Here is a 26,403-nt window from a genome sequence, read left to right on the forward strand (position 1 = left end):
TTTCAGCCAAGAAAAATTAAATGTATCTTAAACCCTAAAAAAAACAACATTTTGTGAAAAATATATTTCTGAAATTAAAGTGATGTTAACATTTAAATACAAGTACCAGTACCTCATACGAAAAAGACCTGAAGGAAAATAAAAACATAAATAAAGTGTGATGTATTTTATTTACACTATACTTTTATTTAAGATTATTACCAATATTAATATTTGTGGTTAAATAAGGGCTAAGTCAGGAGCCTGTTGTTTAGTGGTTGTCTTTTGTTGGTGTGGTTCATAAGTGTTTTTCATTTCTCGTTTTTTATATAGATTAGACCATTGGTTTTCCTATTTGAATTGTTTAACACTAGTCTTTTTGGGGCCCTTTATGAGGGTCGTAATGGGGGTACCTTCATGATGAATAACGGTTAAAATTCTTTCCAAATGACGTTAACAGTGATTTTTGGAGTATGACCATAAAATGTACACTTTCTTTTAGACGATAAAAAAATCAACTGATTTTGACGAATCACGTTAAATTTTTTCCAAAAATAACGGTAACGATTATTATTTGAGACCTCTGACGAATCACGATAAGGATATTTTGACGAATCATGTTAAAATTTTAACCAATTTGACGCTAACGGTAGCCGAAAATGACTGTTTGACGCCTGAAGGTAAAGGGCATTCATACCCTCCTTTATATGCTTGCTGTTCGGTGTGAGCCAAGGCTCTGTGTTGAAGGCCGTACTTTGTCCTATAATTGTTTACTTTTTACACATTGTGACTTGGATGGATAGTTGTCTCATTGGCACTCATACCACATCTTCTTATTTATACTATATATAATTGACAATTAAAATTATTTCATAAATGAAAAGTACAATGTGGGGCTAAATTGACCTAAAAACAAATGTATTTTAAATGATGTCTGATTTACAGAACCATATGTTGAATCTATGTAACTGATACACAATAGCAATTTTGATGTAAATGCTACTTGAGAATATAGAGAAAAAGGTAATTCACGAAAGCAACACACACTAAGTTTTAGACTTAATGTCCTTACCATAGGTGCAAACATGTCATCTCCTAAAAAGTTCTTTGGTGGGTTTGCTGGCCTGAAAAATTGAGCAGTCTGAAATGTTGATTAAACAGTCTGTAATCCAGATTTTAAATTTATGAAATAAACTTGAAAATCCCTACAATAATTTTTGTAAATAACCAGATATGGAAGATGCCCCCTCTGCTCTGCTATATGCATGAGTATAGTTCCACATACTTTAGATTTGACAAACTGTGATGTTGAAGTACAACTTGAAATTGTTGCGCTGTCTGTAAGACTCCTGACCATAAGAAATTATAAATTTAACACTATATATGATGATCTATCTTTTGATCTATCTTTTATTTTTGTTTTGAATGTCTACACTTGCAGGACTGAATGTCCAGCCAAAAGGTTTTAACTTTCCAGTTTTAGTAGTCACCAAGTTCTACTTTCTATTTCCAGTGTTCACCAAGCTCAACTTCTCAGTATTGATTAAATATTTGACAATACTTAAAAATCTTATTTATTGCATTAGGGACATTAACTTGTTGTAGTACAAACCATGTTTTCAATTATATAGCAAGTGAGAAGGAAATGAAGTCCAGCTACCAGTTTTTGTGAATATTTAACATCCCCCATTCTAACTTCTAGTACCAAGAAATGACTACATCCTAATACCTGGCATTTTGAGAATATTTGAAAAAAAATCAAAATCGTGTGAACATGCACACCTCTATTATGTGTACAAACAACCTACAAAATATTAAAGCTGTAGCTCAAAAACTGTAGGAGGAGATAGCCAGACAAACCCTGATCTCTTTATTCAGCTTGTATAAAAAAAATTACTAAGTCCAAAAACCTGGCATTATGATAAGATAAGATATTTTATTTCCAATTATGGGCCCCAAAGGGCATAAACATTACAACATCAATAATTTTTCATAATACAATACAAACAATGAGATAAAAAAAAAAAAAAAAGTTAAACGAGAACTATTTAAGTTCTTAAAGAATACGTAGATAAAGAATCTATAGTATGTTTTTTTTTTTAATACTAATGCATTTTATTGCAAGTGTGGTTGATATAAATAAACAAGCAGCCCAAAAAGAAAAAAAGAAAAATAGATATCCACATATGTATAGTACACAAAAAGTTGGATCAATTAAATATATAATAATTAGCCAAAAAGAAAGTAGAAATTAAACATGTCCATGACTCATCCTGTGTCAGCAGCAAATAGGAAAGCATTATGGTTTCCTAAAGGCAGCTGACACCAGGGGGCGATACCTTATGGGCCATAGGCATGTAAAATGTGTGTAAATGTCTCTTTCCTACCTGTATCAAAAGCAAACAAGGAAGCATCAGAATATTTGAAAAAAATCAAAATCCTATGGACATGCACACCTTTATTAGGTATTTTGTGTGTCCAAGAAGCTTTAGCTAATTTATCTTCTTGATATGCATCTATATCTGGAGGGACGAACTGATGAATGGACGGATGGACAGGGGTAAATTAATATGCCCCTCAACAAAAATATAAACAATTCCTGTAAACATCTGTATCAAAGGAAATAAAGTTGTTATAAACAGGAAATATTTAATCTGAAATTTCAAGATTTTGATGAATTAACATGTTTTTTGTTACCTAACAAGGGACACACAGCATATTCAATGACATTCTGTATCATCTGTGAATTAAATAATACATTTCAGTTTTAGACACAATTCACTAACAGGACAACTCAGTGCTACCGTTAAAAGGCTTGTATAGGCCGCGGTTTTATTCTCCAAAATTGAACCTGCCAGACAGGGTGCGGACTATAGAGTACGATAAGAAAGTAATAAAAGAAAAAATTGATTTCCCGAGGTGGTTTGTGTACATTCCGCCATGTTTGTTATTGATATTGTAGAGGGCGCTCTTATCATTTTCAAAACTAATAATTTTACCTAATCCATAGTAATATGTTATTTTTATTCAATATCAAATATATACTGATAGATTAAAAAATTAAATGCTTCACTACAAATTTCTCGTTTCTTTTCACTGAAAATTGGAATCTGCTTGAATTTAACGGAACGAAAAAAGTATAAAAGTCAACCGAGAACCAGCTTACGATGTATAAACTACAAAGCGTAATCGGTTATTCGTTCCGTTTTGGTGTTTCATTCTGACGCATGTGTTTTGTTTTAGCTTAAGGTCCTTCAAACATTAATGTGATAGATATATTAAACATTGTTTTACACAAGGATGGAACTGTTTTACTTTCAAAGTCGTATTCTAGTGATATCTATTAAGTACGGATTTTCCGTACACTCTAACCGTATTTATTTTCTTTTACACGTGCTATTCAAACTTCCAGTTTAAACCTACACAAGTTTCTAAATTGTTTTTTTGTGTGATTTTGACACATTTTAACACTCGTGAAGTGTTCTAGAATCATTAACAAGCAGTTTCAACTTCTATTTGATGATGGAGAACAGGTTTTTCCATGAAAATACCGCAAACGACCACACACGATCTGAAATTACCACAGTTTCATTAAACATTTTCTAACAATTACAAAAAGTTTTTTTACCTGAAATTTCGTGGCGATAAGGGGGTGCGGACAGTACACCAGTGCGAACTATAAAAGCCCGATTACGCTATATATGTATTTTCTGATGACTGAAAGTTAGACAAAGTAAACAGTTGTGTTTACATTCATATCTAGTTTTGATCCCTGTTTCATAAATCTATTTCTCATGACAGTCGTTGCTTATTAATGTGAAAGTTTCATTTTATTACCCTGATGTTCACACAAAGGTAGGTAACTCTATAATTCATAGTGCATACTTACGTTCTAACCCATTGTTTTGGATCTATTTCTCCCCATGGAGGATTCTTATCTTTTCGAAGATTGGGGTTGATGACTCGATCAGCTCTACGCTTAGACAAGGTGGATGATGCCATTGTTCCTGTAAGGGTGACTTTGTCAGCAGCAGGCATTACAAGTTCATCCTAAAATGAATATCAAACACAGACATATCAAGTTCATCCTAAAATGTATATCAAACACAGGCATAACAAGTTCATCCTAAAATGTATACCATGGGAACAGCCCAAAAAATCATGACATTGCCAATCTGCTGAAATACAATATATTCATATTTTACCACAAGTATGTACTCAAAGAGTTTGAAGGATGCCATATTAGAATGTATCTTCATATTATAATTTTAGATGTATAAATCATAAATTGCCAATAGAACAAAGTAATTTTTGGGGTGTCGAACGTGATGATGATTTATGCAATTTATGTGAAATTGGTGATGAATTTGGTTGTTATTACTGTTTATATTCACATACCCCTGATGGGGTCTTGAGAAATAAAAGTTTCAACTTTCAAATTTTGGAAAGTTAATTCTTTTCATTCATAGGTCATTTGTTTCATCTTATTTGGTAATACCTGAACTAACAAGACAATACAAGGGGAAATTAACCCGAACTTGATGAGTATATGTAATACCTGCATTACAAACCAAAGGGGTTTGAACTTTTTAACACTGTTGATTAATATACTATTACCCTGAATTTTTAAAAGGGAGTATTGAAGGCATAAATAATTCTTCATTAAATCATTAACAAAGTTTTGGGGGTATATAGTTTAGACTTGATATTTTGGTAAATTACAAGCTAAAACATCAAGACTTGCATGACTACCATTTAAACCATTGTCGTGACGTCAGCCTATTCATTTACCGTGGATTCTTTTTCTAGAATCAACACTTCCTAAATCTGTCGCTTAAATGGACCAAATTATATTCAATTGTTTCCTTTGTGTGCCTAATTTCATTAAATTTGAATTGGCCAATTTACTGATTACTGTTCACTAATGGAATTAATTTAAAAAATTACCTTTAACTTTGGTAATTTTTATATGCCTTCACTGGGAATCGAACCCCTCCTTCTTTGTTGTCTCTATTCTTGAGTTTTTCTGTTTTTCTTATTTTGTATGTTATTGTGGATATTTTTGTAATAAAAGCGGGTTTTCCCCTTTATTTTTGGATTATTATTGGCTATTTTACATCTTTGAAAAGAAAATGATTACATTCAATTTGTCCATTTTTGTTTGAAGAATATAGTATGCTTTCATCTGTTTTACTACATATCTTTACAAATGTTTATTCGAAAATCCCTATGCAAGTAAATTGTGATGTGCCTAGAATAGGCTTCTTGATAGAATTTCTGTAGCATACTTATTATATATACTTAGAAATAAGTTCAAATATGTCTTATTTTGTAAATTATGGATGACATTAAGATGCCTGATAATTTAAAGACAGATGTGTTATGTTACATTTATATTTCTCTAACCAATTAATTGTGAACTTAGATTTATTAATGTATCGTTGAACATGATAACATGGTTATTATAACTCACTTACAACTCCTTCTAATTAAGAAAAGGCTTTAATTTTGAAAAGCCATTAACACAATAGTTTAAGTTAGAGATACAATGAATAAGCATTGTTTCATGAAAAACAAACCATTCGCCCTCCAGGCTCATAGTTTCTTTTTCGAGAATCAACACTTCTTCATTGTATCTATAATATGTAACACTATTATTAGACTTGAACTTTCTGCAGATCATAAGCCAAAGATCAAGACTTGCATGACTTCCATGTAATGTAAAACCATTTTCAGAATTGATATTTCGGCAAATCATTAGCCAAAACATCAAGATTGCATGACTACCATGTACTTTAATTTCAACAAGCATTCTGAGAGTATTGCATGGCAATACATAGTCCCCTACTGATAAAAAATGCATTGCACTGGAACAAAATGCTAACTTGATCTATAACTTGTCATGGTGTAAACTATAACACAAAATTTATATCAAATCAATATCTTCAAGCATGACAAAGATGTAGAAAACTGATTATTTGCGTGAATTTTCTAAGTCCGAGGACCACAACTCTGCAAAAAAAACATTCAACCAGATAAAATTTGAACTTGACCTGTAACTTGTCATGGTAAAACTATACACCAAATATCAAATCAATATCTTCAAGCATGATGAAAAAAAATACAGAAAACTGATTACTTGCCTGAATTTTCTAAGTCCAAGGACCATAACTCTGCACATAATCATCAGACCAGAACAAAATTCGAACTTGATCTATAACTGTACATGGTAAAACTATATACTAAAAATCAAATCAATATCTTTAAGCATGACAACAAAAATGTGGAAAACTTATTTCTTGTCAGAATTTTCGATGTCCAGGGACCATAACTCTGCACAAAATCATCAGACCGGAATAAAACTCAAACTTGATCTGTAACTGGTCATAATAAAACTGCATACCAAATATCAAATCAATATCTTCAAGGACGTAGAAAAAAGTGTGGAAAACAGATTTGCCGGACTGACGGATAGACAGACAGACAGAGTGCAATCCTATAGCCCCTTCCACTTCGTCCGTAGGGGACTAATAAAGACACTCTATACCAGAATGCAGAAGCCTAAATTAAGGGTATATCATTAGGTTAAATGTTTATGGTAACATGTAAATCAGATAAAAAATTTACAGTAACTTTTAGGAAAATTCCACTGAATCTTAACTAAATAGATAAATTGACCCTGCAAAGATATCTGGCGGATACAGAATAACTTTTATCCACCAGATACTGGTTAACTTTTATCCTCCAGATACCGGATAACTGTTATCCACCGGATCTATATAGATAGGGTGCAACTATCAATCCATCATTGTGCCTCTGCAGAAGGTCTGTGACTGAAACTGGTCAGGCTATGAACCATCACCAGGCCCTGTTAATTATGTGTTTTGGCATATCCTATATGTTATATGCTACATAGTTTTGAAGTGTAATCTAAGCCTTACATCGTCCAGGTTCAGATGATCTGTGTTAATTGTCTTCATGATCTCTTTGTAGACTTCCTTGATTTCATCGCTCAAGAAAAGATTCTTGTCTAGACTCTTAACTGTTGATGGAGATATCTGTAGCAAAAATAATATCTTCAATCATTCCACAAATATTTTGTGTAAATCATCACTTACTTTCATTCTTATTTCAGAAATGAACTTCTGATGAAAGTCTAAACAAATTTATCTAAAGAACTATTTCATTTCTAATAAGATGTGGTGTATACTTCATATGAATAAATATATGGTAGAATACTCAGTAAATCACAACTAGCACAAACTCATTACTACAAAATGGGTCTTGTGCAGAAAAAAAACACATTTTTAAGAATCTTTTTACAGATTAAAATTCAAAATTTCTATTCCTTTTCCACATAAATATAAAATAAGTATTAATGAGACCTATGTTAGAAATTAAACAATGAGGTCTTAATTGATAACCACTTAATCCACATTGCTGTGGTAACTTTTAATCTATGTAAATAAATCTGTGGTAAAATCTCAAACAAACCATGGCTGCCAACAGAATTATCAAAGTATTATAAATTTCTATATAATTGCAACCAATTTTTTCTCTGTACCATGACAGCACATCAAACCAAATTGATCTCTCTGTTTTCGATTTCTATATGAACACAATAAGGAAATCTTCATTTAAATTCGTCTGCATGTATTTCATGTGTACACATGTTTAAAGAGATTTTTAAAACAATAAGTAACCCACCTCGTCCTTGAGGTCATTATATACTGTTGAAAACCTATCAATGGTTATAGACGACATACACACGCGTTCTGATACTCGTATATCTGAAGTTCTCACATCCATCTGAAAACACAAAGTTTTATAGATTAATATAATACACATTGTCATGACCAACCTGAAAGAAGTAATTAAAGACAAAAAAATAACTTGGACAGTTATCTCCCTTGCTGAGTTCAGGAGGACATATTTTTATCACTATTAAGGATGAAATAGTAACCTAGGACCATTCCACACTTCTGAATTGTTTTGGATTTGAAATTTCTATGATAAATTCTGTCAATATGTGAACAACACTTTAAATCATTTAAAAGGCTTGAAAATAATTTCTAATCTAACTAACAATTTTATTTTAATTCATTTACTAGCATACATGGTATTTGGCAACTAACAATACAATGTTTTACATCCAATTAACCATTTATTAACTCACAAATAACCATAGAAATAAATAAAAAATCAACAAATTTCTAACTTTTCTTTAGATCTATGTAACGATTTTATATATTCAATTTTTTTTTTTCTACCATTACTACATATCTATTTCATTATTACCAAACTATAAAATTATAATCTAATAACATGTGATTACTAAACTTACACCAGGTAATTTAGCACTAACTGTATCTGGCTGTGGATGTTTAGGTTTCTTTAGAGGCTTACTGAAAAAAATTTAAAATATTGCATTTTACTTAAAAATAACTAAATTTTTGTCCAAATCATATGTGTAAATATCCTGCAAAAAAGAGTCTGGTCCAGTTAAGAAGAATGGTTTACTGTACCAAATGTCCAATTGAGTTCTCAAAGCCTTGGGAACCACTGACTGATATGATCACAAGATATATATAGTTAAATATGATTAAGAGAAGTTGAACTTTGAGCTATGGCTCACTAATGATACACCTACTTTAAATATTCGAACAACAGGAAGTTGATAAGTGATGGAGGTGAAAAGGAGTCATAAGGTATAGCATGCTCACATGAAGCTTGATTTTAAAAATTCAAAAAGCCTTGATTTGTTTTTTCTGGGGAAAATGTGATGGAAATTTCAAACATGGCCATTATGGGTAAGAATATAAAAGTATTCAGTGAACAGGAAGCTGATGAAAAGGGAACATGAAAATGCAACAAAAGTATAACAAGCTAACATTTATCTAGATACCAAATTCCAGGAGCCGTTAATTTTTTTATTCCTGAGAAAGATGTGACCACATTTTATGTGACAGACAGAAGGACACAGAAAGAAACACTGACACATGTAAACAAGTATACCCCTCAGCTGGGGTGTAAATATACTCAGATATGACTGCAATATACTAAGAAGTTATCATAATTTACTAAGAAATCAACACAAGATATACTCAGATATGATCACAAGATATTACCAAATGTTATCAGAAAGCATACTTAAAATATTATCACACATTAACCCAGCAATTAAAAAAACCTCAGAATAAGAGTTGATCAATCCAATGAATGCTATGAATGATTCTAAGTTTAGCACAATTACTGACTTAAAACAATTCTTTTTTTCCCTTTATGGTTCTTTTCAATGTATGTTCAAAACAATCTTAAACCTGTTGACAAAACCCAGCAACACTGTAAACCTGGCAAAATAAAACCATATGTTATAGACTGTCAAAAACTTTATTCTATAAATATAAACATGATAAACATGTATAAAATATCCAACATACTTTTCTTTCTCTTTTTCCTTCTTTTCTTCTTCTTCCAGTTCTTTCATCTGTTTTTCTAATCTTTCTGCCAGTCCATCATATTTGGCATGCCTTGTTATAGCCTGTAAATAATAAACAAATTAATGAGTCTTCATTCAGACATTCAAACTTCCTGATTAAGTCTTTATATCTTGAGAAACTGAGAGAGATGTCTTTAACACACACACACACAGGCAAAAATTAAGTTCATGCCAAACTGTTGTTCATTTCTATTACATCTTTTTACCCGCCTGTGTAAATTTACACATTTGGTGAAGAAGACCTAGTACAGGCTAATTCCTAGAGAGTAAACAAATACAAGGTACTACGTCAAATTCATTCAGGCTAACTGGATATGATGACTAGAACTTCCTCCTATGGCATTATTACTATCTCAGCTAACAGGGTAAAATGACTAGGAATTCCTCCTAGTGCAGTATTACTATCTCAGCTAACAGGGTAGGATGACTAGGACTTCCTCCTAGTGCATTATAACTTTCTCAGCTAACAGGGTAGGACGACTAGGACTTCCTCCTAGTGCATTATTACTATCTCAGATAATGGGGTAGGATGACTAGGACTTCCTCCTAGTGCATTATAACTTTCTCAGCTAACGGGGTAGGATGACTAGGACTTCCTCCTTGTGCATTATAACTTTCTCAGCTAAGGGTGGGATGACTAGGACTTTCTCCTAGTGCTTTATAACTTTCTCAGCTAACGGGGTAGGAAGACTAGGACTTCCTCCTAGTGCATTATAACTTTCTCAGCTAACGGGGTAGGGCAAGTAGGATTTCCTCCTAGTGCATTATTACCATCTAAGCTAACAGGGTAAGATGACTTGGACTTAATCCTAGTGCATTATTATTATCTCAGCTTACAGGGTGGGACGACAAGAAATTCCTTCTAGTACATTATTACTAGCTCAGCTAAAGGTGTAGGACAACTAGGACTTAATCCTGGTGCATTATTACTATCTCAGCTAACAGGGTGGGACGACTAGGACTTCCTCCTAGTGCATTATTACTATCTCAGCTAACAGGGTAGGATGACTAGGACTTCCTCCCAGTGCATTATTACTATCTCAGCTAACAGGGTAGGACGACTAGGACTTCCTCAGAGTGCATTATTACTATCTCAGCTAACAGGATAGGAGGATTAGGACATCCTCCCAGGGCATATTACTATCTCAGCTAACAGGGTAGGACGATACACCTTATCGCTATTTGTCCGCCATTACTGGACATCACAAAAGTTCCCTAAAATTTTGACATCATAATAGAAAATATCTGATGCCACAATGGAAAAGTGATTGTTGTATGACGTCAAAAGTTCAAGCGGGACAGATTCTCGGGTCAAGCGGGACAGATTTCCAAATAGTGATAAGATGTATTAGGACTTCCTCCTAGTGCATTATTACTATCTCCTTGCCAGTCAATTTTCTAGAATGGTCCAGTCATCCTTTTTTTATGTTATTGTAGACATTTCAGGATATTTTGATGTTATTAACCTTTTCCATGAAAGTTTTCATAGTTATTTTATTAAGGTCAAATTATAAATCAACAGGTGATAATTACTTGAAGCAAGGGAGGTAAATCTTCTTCCACTCTAATGTCATCCTGATCTCCTCTTGATATCAATTTTTTCAGATCTTCAGCAGCATACTCTCTGGTACCAGGTTGTGGACCTTTAGGTTTAATTTCTGCAGTCTTTGTTGAAATCTTTAAAACACAAAACTATGTTGGTTGCTGATTGTTCAATTTTAAATAGTTCAAAAATAAAAAAACAGATAACAAAAATTTACAAAATCTTATGATTTAAATGTCTTCTCTTTAGGTGTCAGACCACCAATTAACTCCCTCCAATTTACAACGTATGTAAAAGTAGCCCTACTCTGTCAAAAAATAGTGCTTTTGATGTCATTTTTTAATTAAACTAACCAACAAATTTGCAGAAATGAAACTTTTGGTGAAAGAGAAAGATATTTAGACCATTTTGAGCCAAAATTTACTTGTTTGCATTAAAAATTAAGGATTAATGCACTCCATAGTATACTAATTTCAGATTTCCAGGAAACCATGGGTTATTTTTAGTAGTACTTGTCTTCCAAAAGGAAGTTCTTTCTTACAAGACTTTAAACATGGGTTGAAAATTGACATGTAGAAAGGTGATACATGTACAATTCAGGATATACCTGGTTTCTATGAAGTTAAACTTAAGGTAAATTTTTAAAAAAGCTGTGAAAAATGCAAAATTTGGTTGAATAGATAAGGATTTTGAATTGGTGGTCTGACACCTTTAGGTAATCAAAGAATTAAAATATTACATTCACCAATTAATCACACACAGATTAACAGATCAATAAAATTCAAATCATGAAGAGAGTGGTATACATAAAAGTAGCCATGTTTTCACATTATAAACACAAATACTATGCCCTCCTTATAACATAAAATCATAAAAAAGAATTAAAATGAAATTTCAAAAGTATAAGAATTGTAGATTTTATTCTTATATAAGTTACTGCAATTCTTAAATAAAATGCTCCGCTGGGGCGCAGCTTGATACGACCGCAGAGGTCGAACCCTGAACAGTTGGGGCAAGTATGGACACAACAATCAAGCTTGATACAGCACTGAATTTGGATTGAAATTAAATATTTGACACAGCATAGGTTTCTGACACAGAATGAATGTGGTCTAAGAACTTAAAATTTTTTAATTTACCTATTCAAACCATATCATTATTATTTGCTTTTATATATAAATCAGAAATAACCAATTAAAAATGGAAAATTTTAAAGAAAAAAAGGAAAAAAAAATCCCCCCCCCCCAATTTTTTGAACCCCCTTATGATTCATCACCCCCAAACTCAATCCCAGCCTTCCCATTGTGGTATGGTAGCTTGCAGTACAATTTCAGAGAGATCCATACACTTGAACACAAGTTATTGTCTGGAAACTAGAAAAATGCTTGGTTTTTTTCCCCCTTTTTGTCCCCAAATTCCTAAACGTTTAGGGCAATTACCCCCAAACTCAAACCCTGCTTTCCCTTTGTGATATGGAACCTTGAAGTTCAATTTCATAAAGATCCATACACCTACACACAAGTTATTGTCCTGAAACAAGAAAAATGCTTGTTTTTTTGCCCCTTTATGGCCCCCAATTCCAAAAATTTTGAGGCAATTACCCCCAAAATCAATCCCAGCCTTCCCTTTGTGTTATGTTACCTTGCAGTACAATTTCAGAGAGATCCATACACTTGAACACAAGTTATTGTCTGGAAACTAGAAAAATACTTATTTTTGGCCCCTTTTTGGCCCCTTATTCCTAAACGTTTTAGGCAATTACCCCCAAACTCAATTCCAGCTTTCCCTTTGTGATATGGAACCTTGTAGTACAATTTCATAAAGATCCATACACTTACACACAAGTTATTGTCATGAAACTAGAAAAATGATTGTTTTTTGCCCCTTTTTTGGCCCCTAATTCCTAAAATTTGGAGGCAATTACCCCTAAAATCAATCCCAGCATTCCCTTTGTGATATGGAACCTTGTGGTACAATTTCAGAGAGATCCATACACTAACACACAAGTTATTGTCCTGAAACTAGAAAAATGCTTGTTTTTTGCCCCTTTTTGGCCCCTAATTCCTAAAACTTGGAGGTAATTTCCCCCAAAATCAATCCCAGCATTCCCTTTGTGATATGGAACCTTGTGGTACAATGTCAGAGAGATCCATACACTAACACACAAGTTATGTCTGGAAGATACAAAAATGCTTATTTTTGGCCCCTTTTTGGCCCCTTATTCCTTAACTGTTGGTACCATAACCCCCAAAATCAATCCCCACCTTCCTTTAGTGGTATTGAACCTTATGGTAAAATTTCATAGAGATCCATTCACTTAAACTAAAGTTAGAGTGTGAAAACCAATGTGTCTTCGGACGACGACGACGACGACGCCAACATCATACCAATATACGACCGCAAAATTTTTTTGCGGTCGTATAAAAAGCATATCAGAATATTTTATCTGTGGTTTATCAGCTCTAATTATTATACTATTTGACATTGCAAGTTTTTTTATTTTGTATTGCAAAAAAATTTTTTTTATGACAAATGGATATCAATTAAAAACATATAAAAAGATCACCAAATGGCAATAAATACAGTGACTTAATTAAAGAGCTTTCGTGAGCACACTCACATACACTATGCCCCCCTCCCCTCACCCATTGTCAATCAAAATCTCACCAGATTCCTAAGTTCAAAGACTCATAACTCCTACAAAAGTCACTGATAAACATTTCTTGTGGATATGCACATCTACATAGTATGTCCTCAATAACTAAGTTTCTTGAAATTCTGCTGTGTGGTTTCAGAGGAGTTGCAATGACAAACTGTCGCAGTAGTATATTTTAGTCAAAATTGTCAGTTCAAAGGGGCATAACTCCCCAAAAAAAATGTAATCATAAATTTCAGAGGCGTTGTGATGGAAAACTGTTGCAGTAGTGTATTTAGGCTAATATTCCAAGTTCAAAAGGGCGCAACTCCTAGAAAAAAAATTTAATCATAATTTCCTGTTGCTATGCATATCTACATAGTATGTCCTTATCATCTACAAAGTTTCATGAAATTCTGTGGTGTGGTTTATTAGGAGTTGCGATGATATACTGTTGCAGTAGTATATTTAGGTCAAAATTTAAAGTTCAAAGGGGCATAACTCCCAGAAAAAAACTGTAATCATAATTTCCTGTCGCATAGTATGTCCTTATTATCTACAAAGTTTCATGGAATTCTGTTTTGTGGTTTAATAGTTGAGATGACACGAACAAAACTGAAGGTCGGACAAACGGAGTGAGGAATGACAGTCAAAAATATTATACCCTACGCAACTTTGGTATAATTATATTTCATACTTGTTGTTTTTTCTGTGCCTGTCTTCTAAGCATCTGTAATTCTATCTCTGACAACTTATCTTCTTTAACAGATGGACTGATACCAAGTTCTTCTAGCAGATTCTCCCCAACTTTCAAGTGTGGCAAAGACAGAGATCTCTGTAATATTACAATATATACACATGTACATGACAATTCATTGATTTAGACATATTTTTTAAACCAATAGTCTTTTTCAACAATGTGCACCTTAAAATGAAAGAAGTAGACCAATAAAATTGTCAAATTATGAAATTAATTATTTGGTATTAAACCAATTAGCCAATGAATACAGCAAGAACAATGTTGTAAAAACTTGGGATTTTCATTTTGTTTAATATATTACTAAAAAATTATCACTGTACTCAATCATTCAAAAGAAATAATAAACATTTAAAGTCAATGTACTTAACTTTAAATAAAAATCTGACAATTCTCCTTAAATTTTGCTGAAAGCTATGAGAGCTTTCCCTTCAATGATTTTTTTATATAAACTATGCATACTATCATTGTAATTTACTATGAAGCCTCTAAATAGTAACGCCTTTAAACTGGACAAAATTCACTGCAAAAAAATCACTTTTTTTCAATCCCTATGACTGAGTATAATTACAAGTAACAACTTACCTTCAGAATAACTTTCTGTTTAGATGCATCTTCTTTCGATACTCTAAAAAGGAATTGAAATATACTGTAAATCACTCTCATATGTAATCAATATATCCTTATGGTTAAAGGAATTCCTTTTAGAAATAAAATAAACACACTTTAACAATTTGTTAAAATTGCATTTAAAAAAATGCAACTTCAATCTATATATATAAAAAAATCATGATGGTGGATTATCAAAAAAGTAGCTGACTATTTACTATGGTTAAAGATAATAATAAAACTTTAATCAAAATACATTTGCGAAATTTTTTCTCCCCATGTAAATCAAAACATACCCTGATGCTTTCGACATTCTCTCTGCAGTCATAGGAGGAGAGGTTGTTGATGCTGAAAAGAGAAATTCAAAATTGATGTCAGTGGCATTTTCAACAAAAAACCTCTCATTATTTCAATATGTACAATTCAAACTTTTATTACAATTCACTAAATTAAATTCTAGGCAACCTGAGCATTTATAGTTTTTGTGAATTGAAAACATTTCTGAATTTACAGAATTCAAATGTTATGGACTTAATTGAGAGTTTTACTTACAAATAACACTTACGTTTAGTTATTGTGAATATGATCACAGGAGTTAAATATAGTAATGATAAATCAAAAGAAAGGCTGAACTTTAATCTGAAGTGAGAGAAAAAAAACAACAAGTAAGATACTGAAATGAACACTGTTTTGAAAAATCATTTTGTTATATAACAATTTCCTACCTTGTGATGGTGTTTGTAATTCTCTGTCTGGTAGTTCTGATATCACATTCATCAGCTTGGATGTATCTAAATCTGGCATGGCTTGTAAAATCTATTACAAATAAAAATATTATCTGACATTAACTGCTCAATCTGCACCACAGTTAACTCATAAAATAGCACAATATACACATCCTATTAAGGCATGACATGTGCAATAAAAAAAGGAATAGAAATAAAATGTAGAAATAAAGCTAGAATTTTTTCGAGGGGAGTAAGGTATATTTATGATTTTATATTTCATCTGTTAAACAGATATCATTTTGTTTTTTTTTTCCGTTTTAATGTACCCTTAGATTGGTACTTTGTGTCTTTTATCTTTTTGTGTTTCTGGCTCATCTAATGAAACAAACCCTTTCCAACCAATTTTTATATGTTGTGTCACAGGTTAGGTGGAGGGTTGAGTGCTCACAAACATGTTTAACCCCGCCACTTAACTCTGTCTTATCTGTCTTTTCTTTATTGTCTTATCATGAATCAGTCCCTTGGTTTTCTCATTTGAATTATTTTTACATTATGTCTAGGCCTTTTATAGCTTATTATATGGTATGAGTTTTCCTCATTGTTGAAGGTTGTTAGATGCTTACATCCATGTCATTTGGTCTCTGATGAATAGTTATCTCATTGGCAATCATACTACATCTCCTTATGTTTATATTAAAGTTTGATTCCATAACTTTAAAAAGACAACAACTCTATTATCTATAAAACAAATTTAATTATTTTGAAAAATTGGAAGCCACTAGACTATTTAAACTGATAAAAAATCATAACTTATCATAGTCAGTTAAAGAGCTCATCAGAACTAATGTTTTTCTGTGCATATATGTAGTACTCTGAACAGTGATGGTTATGCTGAAGTGCGATTGGTGACGCTGAAGTGTTTTTTTTATCATGCTGAAGTGTGATGATAGCATAGTGACGCTATCTTGTCGATAGTAAAGTCAAAGTGCGTTAGTGGTAATGCTGAAGTGCGATTGATTACATAAACTATATTTTCAATGTTTTTCATGTTTACATGTCAATTTGTTTGTTAGAAGCAGCTTTTCAGGTTTTTAAGTAAATCACAGAGATTGTCATGATAAATAGTCATTACATTTCGTATCATAACTGAAACGTTGTTGTTTACTTTGTAAATATGCTTTGAAAAAAATAATCCAACGTTCAAACAAGCATTTAGAAATTGACATCTATAGATGCTATATGCAAAGGTTATTGCCCATTCATACCAGTACTAATTTAAATACTGAAAAACAAGACAGCTATAAGCAATTTAAGTACTACTTGCTTTGTCACAACAACACAAAATAGCAATTAAGATATTCAGCTACAGTGAATGAGAGCAGGAAATAAGATAGATCGTCCTATATTTTTTACAGCAAATGGAGGAAATATGAAATTCTTTGTCGGGACACGAGATCAATCTTTTTATAGTCACTCTATTATGGTCCCATCTGGGATCACCATCTCAAACACTACATTGAACATCCATGTTATAAGACAAAACAAAAGACCATCAAACTTCAGCTTCCCCATCACACCTCCAAATCCAACATATACGCCGCTTTTAAATAGAAGTTACTTCCTTACTACCTTACCTAACAAAAAAAAATGTCAGAAAGCAATTAATCTTTTAGATGAATGAGACATACCTCTCTGGCTTCATCATTAGCTGTTCTGTGATAAAATACAGTTTTGGACTTTGGTCTACTCTCCTCAAACTGTAACATAAAATAAAGAATTTCATTAACTATATCAGAGAACAGTGGAGGTAAATTCATAATGAAAAAAAAACGGTCCTCAAATTCCCCATTTTGCAAGAATAAATATTGATTCAACATATTTTAGGCTTTTTAAAATATAATGCTCAAAACTAGGAGGGTTGCCTGTAGATGAAAAAAGGTCATTAGCACCAAGGAAATGCTTTCTTTTTAAAACATTAAGACAGAAATGCATACCATTTTCTTAAAGCTAAGAGCCTGTTTCTGCATGGCTGCTGTAGATGGTTTTGCTTTATAAACAATCTCATCTTCATCAGTATGGGTTTTACCACGTATATCTTCCACAATATATCTTCTTATGGTCAGGATATTCAGACTGAAAATGATTTAATTTATCACATATATTACATATTTAAACGACCCATGGTTCACAAATATAGTGTATCTTAGGGTAAGATAAGAGTCAACTACTAATCAGCTATTGTGTGATGCATAATTGTAAAGACCCTGCATAACCGAGGTATCCACTTCAGGGACTCTACCTTACTACAGATTCACCAGGCGTTGCTTCACTTTCATTTGTAATATATCATAGGAGTAATATGACTGTTGTCATAGGTGGAGCTAGATCTGCTAACCCTTTCAGAGCACCTGATTTTTAATTCCACTTTGTATTGCTCAGTCTATAGTTTTCTAGGTTATGTTTTGTATACTGTTGTTTGTCTTTTGGCTGTTTTTTTTCTATTTTTACCATTACATTGTCAGTTTGTCTTCCATTATGAGTTGGAGTACCTTTGGTATCTTCTGCATCTCACGAGAGGTAACAACCATAATAATACATCTAATAATCTTGTATACTTAGATTCAGGGTTAAAGGATTTGAATTATAAAATACGTCAAAGAATTTTTTTCTTTTAAAAGGCATTAACTACAATTAGGACAAAAAATTAAAGTGTGATTTTATTTCTTCAAAAGTATATAAAAATGGAAAATATTGAAATAGTAACTTGTTATCAGCAGCCAGTTTGGTTCGATTTTGTAAAAATATTTAAAGCTTATAAGCAATGCTGATATATTATGGTCTTGCAAGACAATAATTTGAGCTCATTTGACATGCAACCTCAATTAGACCCTTGTGGGATATGGGTTGCCCATATATATTTGCATGTGCTCTGAATGTTCAGTTGTTAAAAAGAAAAGGAAAATGTGAAAATTGAAAAGTGAAACAAGGGAGCCACCAAGAAAAACCATTTCATTGACTGATTTGTCCTACAAAAAATCATTCTTATACAGGTAAAACAATGATATACATTTTTTTTAATCTATAATCTATGACATGAAAACAAAGAGACCTAGAAAAATTGTCATTATTATATGGCATTTGCTTATCAGTCTATTTATATTTTTACTTATGTCTATATTAGGTCACATGACCATCAACAGCCTACGTGGTCATCTTGATGGTTAATAAGTTGGTGTCTAGCCTAAAATATGCACGAAATGCTGATACTTTATTACGATTTCATGCATTGTTTATTGTTTCCTATGGATCTATTGTAAGTTTTGTAAATATTTATGAATGCTTTAAATCAAATTAAAGAGTTCGAACCAATTTGGTGGTAATGAATTTTGCAGCTAATGCCCTTTTAAGACATAAAGTGGGACCAAAAAGTACTCTATATTTACTTTTAACTTTCATACTTCTTACATTTTAAAAATACACAAGTATTGTAGCTTTTTCAAATACTATATACACCTCAGTATTACTCACAATTTATCAGCATCAAGAGAAAGCTGTGCCTTTAGTCGACTCATATTTGCTGGACCACTAAATATACCTCTTTCATTTAGCACTGAAAATAAAGAAAATTTATAAGTTGACTTCTGTTTTGTGTTCTTTTTTGTGTAGTTGATTTTCTGTCTCACATCTTATGTTAAAAAAGTAATATGGTTTTAGGTATATTTTTCATTACCATGACAATGCTATATCATTTTTTTTTCTTTTATGGGAAAACAGTATGTACTGGTACATGCAGTTACCTTGAGCTTTCTGTATATAATGATGAAACAATTTTTCACAAACAGTAACAATATGTACAGCTATCCTTCTATTTAATTCACAGTTTTCCTCTGCTGACTGAAAATATACAATAAATTTACTCATAAAGAAAAACAACTGGATCAAAATTACATTTCAAATCAAGTTATGAAGAAAAGAGTAATGGAAACCTTTCAAAATAGTTGACACTGCTGCTCAGTAAGATTCTATCTTTTGATAGTGCAAACATGTGGTTTGCAAAAACAAAAACTAATAAGCCTGGACCATCTATCTTTTGTTTTGTTGAATACTGAAAGTTGACCTCTATATGTCTTGTTATTTTGTGCTTTTGGGTTAATACTGTTTCTTTGATGCATAAAGTTCCCATAAACCACATCTCCATTTATTTTTATTTCAAAATTTCATGCAATTTTTAGTAGAAACAAGACCAAAACCAGGTCCGGACCTGCTTCGCTGTGTATATTTGATTGAAATTTCAAACTATCGACAAACAGGAAGTAGCTGCACAGCAGATCTAAAAATTGCTTACATGCTACAACTTAACATTATCAAGCTGTTGATAAAATCTTATGCTTTCATAGAAGCCAAGAAAACCACGAAAAAAGTTGCCTACCTAATGTCTTCCCGACTGACATACAGGATGATGGAGTGACAGACAGAGTCAAGCAGTTACTAGACCTGCTTTCGAAATTGGAGACCCAGATAAAAATAACATAAAAATGAATATCTTATGCCCTTAACCATATGAAATAAAGGTTTCATCTTGGTGAATACCCTCTTCTGATTCAACATAGTTTTTGCTATACTTTATTCTATCAGAATTCATAAAGGGTTCCGTGGAACCTGTGTCTCACCTACGATCAGTGAAAAAGTGAAATGTTGTTTTGCTATGCTGTATTCTATTAAAATGAGACATAGGGAATGACAAAAAAGATTCTAAACAAGTTTCATTGAAAAAAGATCATTGTTTCGAGAGAGTTTCAGATACATTTGTAGATATGACAAAGTTCAAGTTTTTCTATGGGAAACCACCAAAAAATCTTTGGTTAAATATAAGGAAATAAGCGTATAGCGTCATGAGAGACATTCTGTAAAACTTTCACTGGAATCCAGTCTTTGGTTTAGAAGAAGTACAAAAAGTGGAGATGTATTTATAAACCCATGAACCAATGCACAAGCTAATTATATACAGATACTTCAGTATAAGGAGGAGTATACATTACCAAGAAGGGATCATCTATCTGTGTTTTAATTTCTGGCCATAACATGTTCACCTCTCCCATCAAAATACCAGCCTGAAAATATATAACATATGCTGTAAAAATAAACATCATTCATTGAAAAATAACAATGAAAAGATGTGTTTTTATTCAAATCTTTGATCTTTGGTTTGTATTTAAGACAATAAAATGTAAAAGCCTCAAAAAACAATAAAATGTCATGAGACTGTAATTTTTTTATATACCACGGTAACAAAATATAGAAATTTTGTCATTTTTAGCAGAATATAGTTAATTAAGAAACCATAGGTAACCAAGACAAAATCAACAGCTCATGATCTGATTAAATAAAACTGAACAGATGGAAAGTTATGTGAATACAAACCAAATTTCTCTGATCATCAACAGATAAGTATGGAACATCAGGTTTGGCAGCAATCCTACGTCTAACATACTTGGCAAGAAGGTCTACTGATCTTGGTTGATGTTTTATTTCCTCCTACAAATAAATACAACCATAGTATACAAATGCTTATTCAGTATTTTTCTAAGTGTTTACTTTAACTGTTTTGTCTTACATAAAAAAAAAACCTGATATATATTTGCTCAAGATCTTGTGCAGAGGGCTCTAAAAACAGCTTTTTATGAGTAAAGGTTATATTGCCCTTTCTGAAGAAAGATGCAAAAAATCTGTATGCAATCACATAAGATGTTTCGTGACAATATAAAGGAAGTTATTCAGTTTTGTTTGAAGTGCATTATAATTTACCAATGTATCTTTGTACTTCTTTCAAATAGTTTGAATCAGCTTTCAAGAATGTGTGCAATGTATTTCACAGAAGTTAGTTTTGTTGTTATGCTTGTACAATTAATCTGTGTAAACTAATCTAAAAAAAAAATTATTTCTACTTCTATAAAGGCACTATTTCTACTTACATCTATAGGAGTAACAGGTCTCTCTAATTCCATCTTCTGTTTCCCTTCTGGAACTAAAATATAATGAGATGGAAGTACACATGAGAACAGTTAAAACAATAATCAGAAAGCAAATCAGAGAAAATCTCGTTTTCATATTTTGTTCTTTCATAAGAGAATTTTCTGACACTACAAAGTAAACTCATTATTGTTGGATTATAGGACGGTTTTCATCATCTAACAGAATAAGAACATGTTGACTTTTAACATGCTCGCTCACAAGACATGTATCCATAAAATCAAAATGTGTGAACAATATTACGTCATTGTTCAGCCTTTAACAAAGTAGAATGAATCTTTTCAACGTAGTCAGAAAAACAAACAGGTGGTTTAGACGGGAGAACAAGCAAGTTAGGTTCTACTGTATAATATTCTCACATTTAACATCAACATTATGTAAATCTTTTCAAATAAATTCTTTTTTTCATATCTTTTATAAGTTATTTTAAAATATAATGGGTTACCTCCCTTTTCTTGTTCAGATGGAGTAAACAAAGACAATGGTTCCAGGACACTGTTGATCTTCTTTGTAACTTCATTCTGTTGCAGAAATTAAAAAGTATAAATGAAAGACAAAGAAAAAAGAATGTAATTACATGAAACTTAACTCATAACTTTTGTGGACAATAAATGAACATTACATTTGATAGACCTATATAAAGGTGCATTGAAGACCTGTTGGTGGCCTTCTGCTGTTGTCTGTTCTGTGGTCGGGTTGTTGTCTTTTTGACACATTCCCCATTTCCATTCTCAATTTTATTATGTATTCAGCAAACAGGAAATTGAAGAGCTCTAAGGGATATGAAACAGTCTCACACAATACACTTTGACTAGATAACTGACATGTCATAAGAGCCCTGCTGAATAAAAGCATATTTTAAAGTCAGAATCAATTAATATTGAGTGCAGTTTGATAGTAAAGTTATTGCATATGAAATAAATGCATACAGCTATATACATGGATTTGCTTATGAGGAAAGAAAAAAAAGAAAAGAAAAGTTCATTTCATAAGAGTGTATCTGAAATTTCAAAAAATTATATTTGTACAGATAACTTGGCTCAATATGCCATTTGCATAAAATTTAGAAACACATGTGCATATGAAGCTATTATCTTTGCTTTTTTTTCTTAATGCCTAGTAACCACAGGTACAGATACTTACATGGAAAGGAGGCCATTTAACTGTGTACATCTGATCCGTTTTTTCTGGTCTTTCCATCTTTTTATGCCTGTATGTTGGAAGCCTCCATTTGGAGACCTCCACTGACTTTGAATCTGATGGCATTGTGGTCTACAAAATAAACCAAAAGACCCTGTACAAAAATGTATATTACTCAATTTACTGCAGCTCTAATGTTAATTTCACAAATAAATAAATTGAAAATCACAAAATCAAGTATTCTATAGTTGTTTTTTAAGCTTGAAGAACGTTTCTAATCTTAGCATGTTGACTTTTCCCATTTATAAATGTGGACAAAGAAGTACATTTATCTGATTCCTAGCAATAAATTAAGACAAAACTCAAAACATAATTTGATAATTCAATAACAAGAATGACAACAATGTAATATGATTTGTTAAAATACATTTTTGTAAGTGCTATGTCCATATATAAGCTACTAGCGAAATATCCATATAAGCTACTTTTTAATATGTTCATGGTAGCTCTGCAACTCAAACTGTATCAAAGTAAACATACTTCATTGACATTGTTGTTTAATGTAATTGTATACAATTATTGACTTTTGATGAGGTTGATACAATGATTTATCAACCCCAGATATATGATGTTCACCAAGGCCAACAGCCGAGGGTGAATGTCATATCTCTGCATGGGTTGATTAATCATTGTATCAAATGAAATCAAAAGTCAACAATTGTTTTATTATAGAATCATGTGCAAAACAGTGTAGACGAGACCATTGATTGGCGTGCTAAAATATCCCATTGACTGGGTCAGATTAGGTGAACGTTCGTCTGTAACGCCCACAACTCACGACGTATTTATTATAAACATTTAAACTGTGGGGTTGCCAAAGGGTCTCAGTGCCTAAATAAAATAATTCGAAAAACTAATTAGGAATAAACCTTTGTGTTTTGATTTATATTGAATACTTAAACGTTCTTTACTTGTGTTTTTGTTATGTTTTGATAATCAATTTTTATGATATCGCACGTTCTTTCAGCAAAAAAGGATTTAACTGGCTTTAAAAGTTACAATGGATGTGTTGATTATTATCTTTTTTTCGGACGTCAAAGCGATTTAACAATTGCGGTTGTCCAATTATGTCATCTTTTAACTTTTATCTGGTCAAAATTTTATTTTAGAACGCATGCATGATCAACTTTAAAAAGTGTGTAAACATAAAACATATAGACAAAATATACTTCTTTCCTGTCTTTTTCGTACTTGCAAGTTATTAGACAGTAAAAAGGCTATTTGGATCAAGCCTTTATGTTTTTGAATAGGTAAAATGTATAGATTGGTAACTACTATACTTGTGAAAAACCCTTGGCAACAGAAACATATTCAGCTTTTTTTTTAATCGACCCAATTTACATAGTAATGGACGACTTTGTACATTTTATGATCGCAAATAAAATATGTATATAATATACTGTGCACTGTTGTTCGTATATATACTGAGACCCTTTGGCAACCCCACAGTTTAAATGTTTATAATAAATACGTCGTGAGTTGTGGGCGTTACAGACGAACGTTCACCTAATCTGACCCAGTCAATGGGATATTTTAGCGCGCCAATCAATGATCTCGTCTACACTGTTTTGCACATGATTCTATGACTTTTTATCCTTGTCCAATTTTCTAGTAATTGCTCAAGATACTTTTAAAACTGCTACCTGTTTGTACTAATTATATCATTTGCTTTTGCATTTGCTTATTTTCATAAATTGAAATATTCAATAAAGTTTACTAAAAAAACTACACCGAAGACTAAAAGAAGTGAAAAAACACACCGAAAACAAGAAGGAAAAGAAAAAAATTGGGAATTCAGTGATCTCCCCAGGCCGTTTTAATATCGGGGTACCGCGACACTATAATTTTTTTCGTGACGCTATAATAATTTCCGCAACGAAATTATTATTTTGAGGATGCCATTTTTCTGGTCTCGACACATTGCCACAAAATCGATGTCCTAATTTTTGAACTTTCATCTAATTACCGCTTGTGATCATAAAAATTATATCACCTTTAATTGTAATCACCCTCAGCTGTTGGCCTTGGTGTAAATCTGGATGTTGACAAAATGGCTTACCAAGCCAAGTTGTACAATTACGAATTTTTTTCCATGTCGATTAAACAGCAATTTTTCATTTAAAAGTAAAGATATATTCAAAGATATAAACGATTTGTTTCTTTAGAAAAAAGGTGAAAGCACTGACTTTACAGATTAGTCGTGTGTTATTTCAAACTAACAACTTTTAAAGAAGTATTTTCTTTTCATTCCAGTACTTGTTACTCGAGAGCTCTCATTAAACATTTTGATATTCGGCAAAATAAGTTTTAAACTTCATCTATTCGTTAAAATGTGATGAAAATTGCCATTAGTTAAAGTTTCATCTATTTATTACATTAAAATCGTGATATTCATTCCAATTCACTTATCAAACATTGTTTATTTTCCTTAATTTTTCTTCGACCGCCATTTAAAATATTTGTCAAACAGATCATTTGCGGGATCCATCGGAACCGGACCAGCTATGACCAAAATCCGCATTTTTAAGATAATAACTACAGACACACAAATGACACAGCTGACAGAAAAATAATGATCCCAAAAGGGAAAATTATACATTCGGCACGCATCTACAGACTATTTGTTAGATCTCCTTGCTAAATGTATTAATTTCTATGTAAATGCATTGTTTCAATTTACTGATTAAAGTAGCTTAAATCTTTTTGATAAGAAACAAATGGGACTAATACATTGAGTCCCAGGAATTTCATAAACATGATAAACAGAATACTTTTTAATTGAAACATTTTTACTATATGATACTTTCTTTTCCTTTTTGATATAAAAAAAGTTCTTTTTTGTACTAGATATTTAGTTGGCACTGCTATCGTTAGGGTGAAATTTCAGTCAAACTTTACCCTTATATTTATTATAAAAATCATGCAGATCAATGATAAAAATGACACATAACATGCTTAAACTAATTACATTATGAATCTGGCCAATACACAGCAGCCATATTGTTTATTCGCGATCCAACTCCGGACCATTTCATAACTAATTTTGAGATAAAACTATTGTTCTTACCGACAAAAAACCAACAGCTAATCTAACGTGCGATTTTTAGTTTGGTCTCATTTCACTTAAGTGGAAAATCTTTCTAAAAGTTTCATTTTTCGGGACCAAAGACATTTTGTTGTTGCTATGCGCCTAAATGACACTGATTAGACTCAATAATAGGAAGCAAGACAACTCGCCCCACTGCCAAATCGCTCCACACCAAATCGCCCCACTTTTTCACCAACTCGCCCCACCTTTTAAAAAATCGCCCCACTCTTGTTTACCAACTCGCCCCACTTTCTTAAAAAATCGCTCCACTCTGGTTTATTAACTCGCCCCACTGATGACAAAGGGTTAGCCCACTTATGAAAACTTGTATACAC

The 26,403-nt window shown here is 32.1% G+C and overlaps 1 protein-coding gene across 2 annotated transcripts in view; it reads right to left on the reverse strand.

Moving 5' to 3' along the window:
- The window catches only part of LOC127733966 (coiled-coil domain-containing protein 87-like), an 89,311-nt gene extending 63,123 nt beyond the window's left edge, over positions 1-26,188 (reverse strand). For both annotated transcript variants that reach the window (XM_052243455.1, XM_052243454.1), the window contains exons 1-21: positions 26,048-26,188; positions 22,924-23,052; positions 22,226-22,301; positions 21,723-21,775; positions 21,172-21,285; positions 20,790-20,861; positions 19,548-19,644; positions 19,279-19,360; positions 17,745-17,883; positions 17,439-17,507; positions 15,748-15,838; positions 15,319-15,370; positions 14,999-15,041; positions 14,354-14,491; positions 11,012-11,155; positions 9,420-9,520; positions 8,324-8,384; positions 7,687-7,788; positions 6,921-7,037; positions 3,869-4,029; positions 1,052-1,103 (exon numbers count right to left, since the gene is read on the reverse strand). In XM_052243455.1, coding sequence (XP_052099415.1) covers positions 1,052-1,103; positions 3,869-4,029; positions 6,921-7,037; positions 7,687-7,788; positions 8,324-8,384; positions 9,420-9,520; positions 11,012-11,155; positions 14,354-14,491; positions 14,999-15,041; positions 15,319-15,370; positions 15,748-15,838; positions 17,439-17,507; positions 17,745-17,883; positions 19,279-19,360; positions 19,548-19,644; positions 20,790-20,861; positions 21,172-21,285; positions 21,723-21,775; positions 22,226-22,301; positions 22,924-23,046 — 1,887 coding nt within the window. In that variant the 5' untranslated portion in view covers positions 23,047-23,052; positions 26,048-26,188. The remainder of the gene's footprint in view (positions 1-1,051; positions 1,104-3,868; positions 4,030-6,920; positions 7,038-7,686; positions 7,789-8,323; positions 8,385-9,419; positions 9,521-11,011; positions 11,156-14,353; positions 14,492-14,998; positions 15,042-15,318; positions 15,371-15,747; positions 15,839-17,438; positions 17,508-17,744; positions 17,884-19,278; positions 19,361-19,547; positions 19,645-20,789; positions 20,862-21,171; positions 21,286-21,722; positions 21,776-22,225; positions 22,302-22,923; positions 23,053-26,047) is intronic.
- Positions 26,189-26,403: the final 215 nt, after the last annotated feature.

This window comes from Mytilus californianus, unplaced genomic scaffold, assembly GCF_021869535.1.
Source record: "Mytilus californianus isolate M0D057914Y unplaced genomic scaffold, xbMytCali1.0.p SCAF_3, whole genome shotgun sequence".
NCBI classification, from domain to species: domain Eukaryota; kingdom Metazoa; phylum Mollusca; class Bivalvia; order Mytilida; family Mytilidae; genus Mytilus; species Mytilus californianus.